The 8,821-nt window shown below is 55.1% G+C and overlaps 1 protein-coding gene across 4 annotated transcripts in view; it reads right to left on the bottom strand.

Moving 5' to 3' along the window:
• Positions 1 to 8,821, bottom strand: part of PGAM5 (PGAM family member 5, mitochondrial serine/threonine protein phosphatase) — a 32,353-nt gene that overhangs the window by 12,024 nt on the left and 11,508 nt on the right. The window contains exons 2-6 of one of the 4 annotated variants that reach the window (XM_017513627.2): positions 8,316 to 8,494; positions 6,658 to 6,783; positions 6,416 to 6,504; positions 6,140 to 6,273; positions 3,701 to 4,344 (exon numbers count right to left, since the gene is read on the bottom strand). In XM_017513627.2, coding sequence (XP_017369116.1) covers positions 4,194 to 4,344; positions 6,140 to 6,273; positions 6,416 to 6,504; positions 6,658 to 6,783; positions 8,316 to 8,494 — 679 coding nt within the window. In that variant the 3' untranslated portion in view covers positions 3,701 to 4,193. Of the gene's footprint in view, positions 1 to 3,700; positions 4,345 to 5,009; positions 5,273 to 6,075; positions 6,274 to 6,415; positions 6,505 to 6,657; positions 6,784 to 8,315; positions 8,495 to 8,821 lie in introns of those variants that run through there. The other 3 variants (XM_017513629.2, XM_037733181.1, XM_037733182.1) reach the window with 3 other exon arrangements.

The raw sequence follows: 8,821 nt of genomic DNA, 5'->3' as shown, positions 1-8,821 counted from the left end.
ACCAGACAGAAACAACACATTCTGTTCTAAAAAGCAGCCTTTTAAAAAGGCATCTTGGTTCTCAAAAGAAATCAGATTATGGATATTCATAGTGATGATATGTTTTCTCTAAAATCTTACCATGTTGTCTGTATATTGTAAATTCAAATAGAAAGTAAAAGTTTCTTGCCCTAATTTTGTATGTAGACTGTTGCTCTGATTTCCCACAGCTTAGGCTGCCTGTGACTTTCTCCGTTTGTTTGTGGGAGGTGATTCTGGTCCCAGCAAAGGCATTCTCGTGTGTCCCAGGGGGTTTATGTCCCTTATGAAACATTTAAAGAAATGAATTACTTCTAAATCACGTAGTAATAATTCTAAGCTTTCAGAAGGATCCTTCTCACCTGTGCCCACCCGGGCACACTGCACTATCTTGGTGACGTGGCGTGTCAGCCTGGGCGCCCTCACATTTACTTGCTGTTTTTCAGCCCCTTTCTTGACTAGCTCAGTTGTGAAAGACTTTCTGGCGTAAGTTAAAGGAGCACAGATGTTATCGTGGCTCTCGGCAGTGGGAACCTTTGTGGCGTTTACAGTTGGTATGATGGCTTTGGTTTGAAAGCGTGATGCCCAGCACTCTGCTTGAGTGGGTCAGGTGGTGGCAGCTGTGAGGGAGATGCCTGGTGAGTCTGCTGCTCGTTTCTAGGGTAAAAGCAACTATGGAGCCTCGTGCCAGCCGTGAGAGTGTCAGCAGTGCATGGCAGGGACCACAGCCAGGTCCTCCTGAGTCATCTGGATGTTTCCAGAAGCCGGCAGCACTTTCTCAGGGAAGGGCTGGGGCAGAACCCTGGCTGAGGCCAGGCTGTGTGCGCGTGCAGGGCGCAGGTGTCTGCTTGGCGTGGTTGGAAACCCTGTGCCCACTCTGATGGCCCCGCCAGTGCTCTCTTCTCAGCTGTCTTGAGAAAAGGTTGTGGATGAATGTCAGCAGGACAGTCCCTGGCAGCTGGCTGCCATCTGGTGGCATGCCGTTCCCACCGGTCTCAATCAGGCTTCTGGTGTGCGGTTTTCACTTTGGCCAGACTGAGGGTATTGTTACCAACTGGAGAAGTCTTCAGTCATCTGTCCCAGACTAGGGGACAGTTTCCATCATTGGCGTCCCTGGGCCCTGTGACTGGCCCAGTCCAGATGCCCTCAGCCCTCCCGTCCTGCAGGCGTTCACAACACACAACACGCACACTCACATGCTGAGATCCCTGGGGGCTGCCCTGACATCCGTCAGCTCCCCACTCCCTGGTCTCCACAACTGCGCCTGCCCCGAGTCCAGCATTCAGAAAGTAGACCCCACCAGCTACTGGCCAAGCCAGAAGCCATCCTCACTTTGCTGAATCTACGTCTGTCCCAAATGCAAAAGACTGAAAAGGCCGTTGATGGAAGGACCACATGGAACAGCAGGTATTTGAGAATGGAAAAGCCTGCAGGTGCAGTGGCTCATATGCTTGGGAGGCTGAGGCGGACAGATCACTTGAGGCCAGGAGCTTGAGACTGGCCTGGCCAACATAGTGAAACCCTATCTCTACTAAAAATACAAAAATTAGCCAGGTGCAGTGATGCACACCTGTAGAACAAGCTGTTTGGGAGGCCGAGGCATGAGGATCGCTTTAGCCTCGAAAGCGGAGGTTGTAGTGACCCAAGATTGTGGCACTGCACTCCCACCTGGGTGACGGAGCTAGACTATGTCTCAAAAAAAACAAGCGTGCTCGGAATTTGCACTAGAAAAAGAAACTGAAAATTATTTAAAGTTTCATATTCAAGAAACTTAGGTAATTGTCTGTGGCCATGCTACCCTGAACGCTCCCAATCTCTGATTTTGGCAGATAAGCAGCAGGGTAGGGCCTGGTTAGAGCATGGATTGGAGGCTGCCTGGGAATACCAAGGGCTGTAGACTTCAAAAAAGGTTATCATTGCTATGTGCTCTTAAAAAATAAACATTGATTAATCCTTGATGAGCTTAACTTTTCAAAATCTGAAAGCCCATTTCACATCCTTGACTTCAAATCTGACTTAAGCAGCATAATCAGGTTTTTTTCCTTCTGGGTTTTTTTTGCAGACGCATTTCAAGACTTCTGGGTTGCTGGTTTCTTGTAGTCCATTGACAACTGCTCACGTTCTCCCTCCCATCCCCTCTTTGACCAGGTAGTCCGTCCAGATCTTCATGTGAGTCAGAATCACACCTGTGACGTGAGCGATGTGGGTGGGGGATGGCGGCCAGCTGTGTGTGGTCTTTTCCACATAGTGAGCTTTGCTGCCCAGCAAACCTGCTGGCCCAGCCCCCATCTCCAAGCTTTCCAACTTCACAGAGGAGCTGGGGCCCTAAGCAAAACGAAGGCTCAGCCCTGCAGCGCGGCCCCATCCCTGCCAGCCCAGCGCTGGGGCTGTGGTGTGCGGGCACCGTGTGTGCAGCCAGTCCCGTCCTCATGAGCCTCGCTCCCATCTGAGGTCAAACGTGAGTGTGCCTGGAATTTGTTTGTAGTTGGTGCGGCCCTGGCTTATCAGACTGTTTCTAGGCAGCTGTGTACGCTTGCTGTGGCTGTCCTCTCCACAGCCACTGGACAGGGATTCAGAGGGGGCCCAGGCCGCTGGCGGAAGTCCTGTGAGCAGGCAGTTGGTGCGACGCAGGCAGAGGCGTCAGCCATGGGGAGGCAGGACGCCGTGCAAAGGGTTCATTTGTCACACTGCATGTTTCTGGGTTTTTTTGAGATGAAGTCTCGCTCTGTCACCCAGGCTGGAGTGCAGTGGCGAGATCTCACTGCAACCTCCGCCTCTCGGGTTCAAGCAGTTCTCCTGCCTCAGTCTCCCTAGTAGCTGGGATTACAGGCCCCCACCACCATGCCCGGCTAGTTTCTGTATTTTAATTAGAGACAGGGTTTCACCATGTTGGTCAGGCTGGTCTCAAACTCCTGACCTTGTGATCTGCCTGCCTTGGTCTCCTGTAGTGCTGGGATTATAGGATTGAGCCACCGCACCCGGCCAGTTTCCCATTTTTAACACAGCTGAAACTAGTCCTTTTAAAAAAACAGTAAAATTTTATTATGTAATCATTTCCAAAGTGGACAGAGAAATAGATCAAATATCCCAATTATATCGATTACAGAAAATACAAGCACTTTATAGAAATTGTACAGCTTTTCCTGAATTAACAGAATACCTGGGATACACACGTTTAAATATTTTAATCCTTAAGCTAAGACTGAGCTGTCAATTTGGAATATTTTATTGAATAAGGATAACCCCCTGCTGGGCTGTCTCAAGCGTGTCACCTCAACCTTGAAAGCAGCATGAAGGTCAAAGGCCAGGACTGTCCAAAGTCACTTGTGTAGCTGGCTAGTCCTTCAGCCCCGAAATGCCTAATCAAGTTGGTGGAGTCAGATCCAACATCACCAGGAATCTGTAAATTTGGAGAAACTGTTTTTCCTGTCTTCCTTGGCTGCCCAGGCTGGAGTGCAGTGACACAATCACAGCTCACTGCAGCCTCCAACTCCCGGGCGCAGACACCTCAGCCTCCCATCACTGGGACTAAGAGGCCCACCACCACGCCCAGCTCACTTTTGTACTGTTAGTAGAGTGGGGTCTCGCTGTTGTCTTGTCCAGGCTGGTCTTGAACTCCTGGGCTCAAGTGATCCTGACACCTTGGCCTCCCGAGCAGCCGGGAATACAGGTGTGCACCATGTGCCCAGCCAGAAAAGCTTTAATTGACAAACATTTAAGTGACAGGAGGGTTTTAAGAAATTAAGAGGATGTATGAAGTACAGTGAGTTGTGAACAGAACCTCAGTGCCCTCATCCGTGTGCCTCAGTTGCCTGTGCCTGTCCAACTTTGCCAGCGGAGCATGGACCCTCAGCAAGGGTGGGCTGTGGCTGCCAACATGGTGGTCTGGGCCAGGTCTCTTCAAGTCCCCTGAACAGGCCTGACTTCTATACGAGAGGCTCTCACCTTAAACCCCATGCCATGCTGGCGGGTCACGGCCAGGTATCAAACCTTGCAGAGAAGTGAGGCTGTCTGATCAGAACTCTCCCCTTTCCAGCCTGGCCAGAAGTCGGTCTCCAGGTGCAGCATCGTGGGTTTCTACTTTCTGCCGGCCTCCTCAGGAACAAGACGTGACCGTGGTGCAGCCTGTGCGGGGAGGGCAGAGGGAAGGAGAGGCCGGGGCCTGGCGGGCGCCCTCAGGACCGGGTGATCTTGTCGGGGGGCATGAACCCTGTGTCCCCGAGGGTCCTGAGTGCAACTCGGCCGTTGGGTCGGATGACTAGGTGGGTGATGCTGCCGTTGTTGAGGGAGAGCCGGAGCCAGCCTTCGGGAGGGAACTGCAGCGCTCTGAGGAGGAGAGAAAGCACACTAGAGCCAGGGGCTCTGTCCTGCTGTCAGCTGGGTCGGGGCGGGGGGCTCTGTCCTGCTGTCAGCCGGGTCGGGGCGGGGGGCTCTGTCCTATGGACGGGCGACAAGCCCCTCGGTAAGAAGTCTCAGGGCAGCCTCAGGGCTGGGGTACGCATTAGCTTCTTGGGGAAGAGCTGGGTGGGATCCACTTCAGTCGAGCTGTCACACTTAGGGACCTGCCCTCTTTAGGATAAGGGCCCAACCCCAACTCAAGATCGCACAAATCAGAAAAATGCTGACTTCTTACAAATAATTTAATTTCTGCTTTTTTCCATATAAAAGAAGCAGGGGGCAGCCAATTAGTGCAGCAGGTCCCTTTCTGGGAAAGCGAAGGACAGTAATGTGAACGACAGCCCGTGGCATCTTCACGCACGTCTTAGGCACGGTCCGCATTTCTGGAAACGCTCCGTGCTGGCATCACCGCCTCCAGCTGCCCACCACCCTCTGCCTCAGTGGATGGCAAGGCCACCCTCACACTGCTGCCCTGTGGCGCTGGCGGCCGTGGGCGGACAGCACACTGACCCCGTGTCCAAGTGCACCTGCCCGGCCCTCGTGTTGTATCCACACAGGTCAGCTCTGCTCCCCTGCCCTGGCTATTTCTGTGCATTTTCAGCACCTGTCACCTTGGGGTGATGGTGTCACGGGACACACAGGGTGGTGTTAGCAGCACAGAAACCACCCATGTGTCTCCTTCACACGCACGCACACACACACGAGGCAGTGGACGACCCACAGCAAACAGATGCTCACTTAGCACAGCAGCCTGAGACCACATCACCCGGAGGCTCCAAGCCCCACAGAAAAGCGCTCTCAATCCAACTCCCAACCTCCTTGAGTTCCTGGGTGCTCCTGCCTGCCAGCCCCAGTCCTGGTGAAAAGCCAAGGGGACAGGCGGGCAGAAACCAGGGCCCGTCCTCAAGCGGCATCACTGACCGGTGCCATCGCACCGCCAACCGCAGGACCCGCCACACCCGAGGGGCCTCACTGTGGAGCCCACACACATGTTCCTGATGGATCTGGAGGGAGGCACATTGACTTCAAATTTGTCAGCCCTTCTGACTGCTTCAAGTGCATAACCATAGAGCTGGCCCTGTCCCCGGAGGGGCCTCTAATGTGGCTGCAGCCCTGGAGCTCCTTAAAGAAGTGGCTGATTGCAGGGCCGTGGCCAGGGACACGCAGCCTGCTCCCAGATCACTTCTGTGGTGCCCAAGAGAGGGGAGCTGGGGGAGTGGACGTCCCATGCTATCACCCAGCACATGGGTGGGAGCAGCCACAGATGAGCAAGTGAACGAGACGGGATCCCCATCGGACAAGCACCAGCAACAGGCTGCGGGGGATCCAGCCGGAGGCAGAGGCGGCTGAGTGTGAGGGCAACGGGATGTCTCCCGAGATGTTCAATCACAGCCAGGTAAACAACCAGGGCCGTGCGATGCCCAGTGCACACCCTACCCCCTACCGGGGCACCACAGGGCAGATGCACACTGGCACCCTCCGCGTCTGCACTACCCTTGCCCAAACACATACTTATGAGAAACTCCAAATAACAGGCCTCCTACTGTGTGAGTGACTTGGACTCGCTGGTGCGGAAGCCTGTGGGCTAGAAGGGCCTCACTAGGGTGGCATCGGCAGCGGAGGGGCGGGGGGAGGCTCGCTCGGCTTCTCTGTCCTTGGTCCTGCTTTCCTAGAAGTCTGAAATCACTTGAGGCCACACCCAGCCCAGCCGGCAGCTGCCCACCTGCACACGATGTAGCGGATGACGTTGGCGTGACAGATGAAGATCTCGTAACTGTCCTCCTCCTGCCTGGCATCTGCCCGGTGGATGTAGTTCCGGAAGGCGGCCTCGATCCGGGCTCCGTCTTCGTAATACTGCTGGGGGCAGAGTGGAGGACCGTCAGTGTGGGATACAGGGCAAGGCGGGGATCAGGACAGAGCCCATCACTGCCCGGGAAGCCCGTGGTGGACGCTGAGCCCAGCAGAGCCGCGAAGCCAGGGGAGGCGGGGAGGTTTTTACCACAGCTTCTGGCTTCCAGTGCGACACAGGCGGGTCCGGCTCGATGGGGGCACCTTCTCGCAGCAGGTCTGTGCTGACTTTGCAGACCCCTGGGGAGAAGCACGGGGGCCCTGAGTGCAGCCGTCACCACGCCCGGCCCCGCCAGAGGAGCTGCTGTGACCGCCCTGCGGCCAGCAGCTCAGGCCACAGCCTGCTGCGAGCTGCCCCCACTGCAGGCACAGACGCCCCGCATTGGAGCTCACCTGGCAGGTGCCGGCTGATGATGTCGGTGGTCTCTACAGCACGGGTCATAGAGGAATGGACGATTTTATTAAACTTCAACCCCAGGCTTGCGAGGCGGAGCCCAGTGAGTTCAGCCTGCTCCCGACCTGGAGGGCAAAACACGCCTGAGAGGGACGCACACCTGCACACCCTCCTCCCTCCACAAACAGGGCGCCCAAATCAGGCGACCGGCCATTGGAGGGCTCCTACCCTCCTGGGGCTTGGGCCTGAAGGGCCGGCACTCAGGACAAGCAACAAGATCGTCCAGTTGTCTTCACCCCCATACAGGAAAAAAAAAATGCATCTGATTCCATCATCAGCAGCAGCAAGCAAACCAGACGGCAGGCCAAAGCCTGAGCCTCAGTGGCCCACCAGCCACGCAACGTTCAGAGGCAAGCACAGCGGGACCTGAGCACCCGCGCTGGCACGTGGGGGGTCCAACGCCAGTGCTGACGCCTTTTCTCTTGTGAACTTTGGCACCCAGGTGAAAACGCCCTCAGGAAGGCAGCTGCGTCCCCTTCACTTCCCATTTCCACAAGCAGCCAGGACAGCTCTTGGGGCTGGGGGAGGCGTCTGCTGGAGGACAGGCCTGTAAATGTTACCGTTTTAATTTTTAATATGTGCCTGATGGACACTATCCCATTCAGAACTTGAAAACTCCACCTCAGCCCAGCGTGCGTTTCCTTTCCTAGGCATTTATCCTACAGCTCCGCTGGCACACGGACACAGGACAAAGGCGGAAGGACCTCCTGGCGCGTCTGCCAGGATCTGCCATGGGGACAGGCGGGATCCCTTCGCTGAGTCGCCCGCTCTGCAGGGTGTTAAGAGGCAGGTGCCAGACAGCAGGCCGGTGAGTGCAGAAGAGACGGTCTTTGGTAGCAGATCCAGGTGGGCAGCAGATGGCACAAGCCATGCTACTTCCAGTGCCTCATGCAGGCACAAGGCTCCTGCTGGGATTTGCACTCAATTTGGTCTCATGCAGACAAGATCTAACATTTGCTAAAAGGTAAGGACATTTTTTTTTTTTTGAGACTGTCTCTCGCTCTGTCGCCCAGGCTGGAGTGCAGTGGCGTAATCTTGGCTCACTGCAACCTCCCCCTCCTGGGTTCAAGCGATTCTCCTGCCTCCCGAGTAGCTGGGACTACAGGTGTGAGCCATCACACCTGGCTAACTTTTGTACTTTTAGTAGAGATGAGATTTCACCATGTTGGCCAGGCTGGTCCCAAACTCCTGACCTCAGGTGATCTGCCTGCCTCGGCCTCCCAAAGTGCTGTGATTTCAGGTGTGAACCCCCACACCCGGCCAAAGTAAGGACATTTTTAAAAGCTTGTCTATGTCCAAGTGCAGCTGACAGTTACTGGTAATGACAATGTTTGATTCAGGTGTAATGGTCTCAGACATAGGATCCAGGAAGCCCCATGCCCCAAGCACTTTCAAAAAAGCCAACTGAGGGTCTCTGGAGACCTGCGCCCAGTCACGTAACCGAGAGGGTCCGCGGAGGATCTGACCCCCCGACATAACCAAGGGGGATCCGCGGAGGATCTGACCCCCCGCCACATAACCAAGGGGGGGTTAGCGGAGGATCCGAACCCCCCACATAACCAAGGGGGCTGTAGATGATCTGACCCCCTCCACATACCTAGTGGGGTCAGAGTGCGGTCCTTCTCCTGGGAGCCATCCACATGGTACTGGGAGTGCCTGATGAGGAAGATGTGCCGGGTGGCCTTCGCTTTGTAGTGGTCCAGCTTGGACGCCAGCTCTTCTTCCCCAGATTCCACGTTCCTCTTCCGCAGGTTGATCAGAGACAGTGGTTCTCGCCTAATGTTGAAATGTAAGATTCATCCTTATGATCTCTGTTCCCAAATCACTTGAGTTTTTCTGCCAAGATGTTATTTCCAAATTGTCAGACTACTTGGGAAGAGCCTGGAGAGAAGACAAGGCTCTGGCACAGCCCCGGGAAGGCGTCTCGAGGACACCACCACTCTCTCCACAAAGCTAGTTCCGCCTGTTCTGAGTGAAGCGCTGAAGAGCAAATCACACAAGCCCTGTGCACCTTCTTTCATAAAGGGAGGGAGACCGTGAACAGCAGGAGACAGGCCACCCAGAACGCGACCACGGGTATAGAGAACGCCAGGCCAGGAAAGA

This window comes from Cebus imitator, unplaced genomic scaffold (assembly GCF_001604975.1).
Source record: "Cebus imitator isolate Cc_AM_T3 unplaced genomic scaffold, Cebus_imitator-1.0 Scaffold497, whole genome shotgun sequence".
NCBI classification, from domain to species: Eukaryota; Metazoa; Chordata; class Mammalia; order Primates; family Cebidae; genus Cebus; species Cebus imitator.
This window is presented reverse-complemented; position numbering and strand designations above follow the sequence as displayed.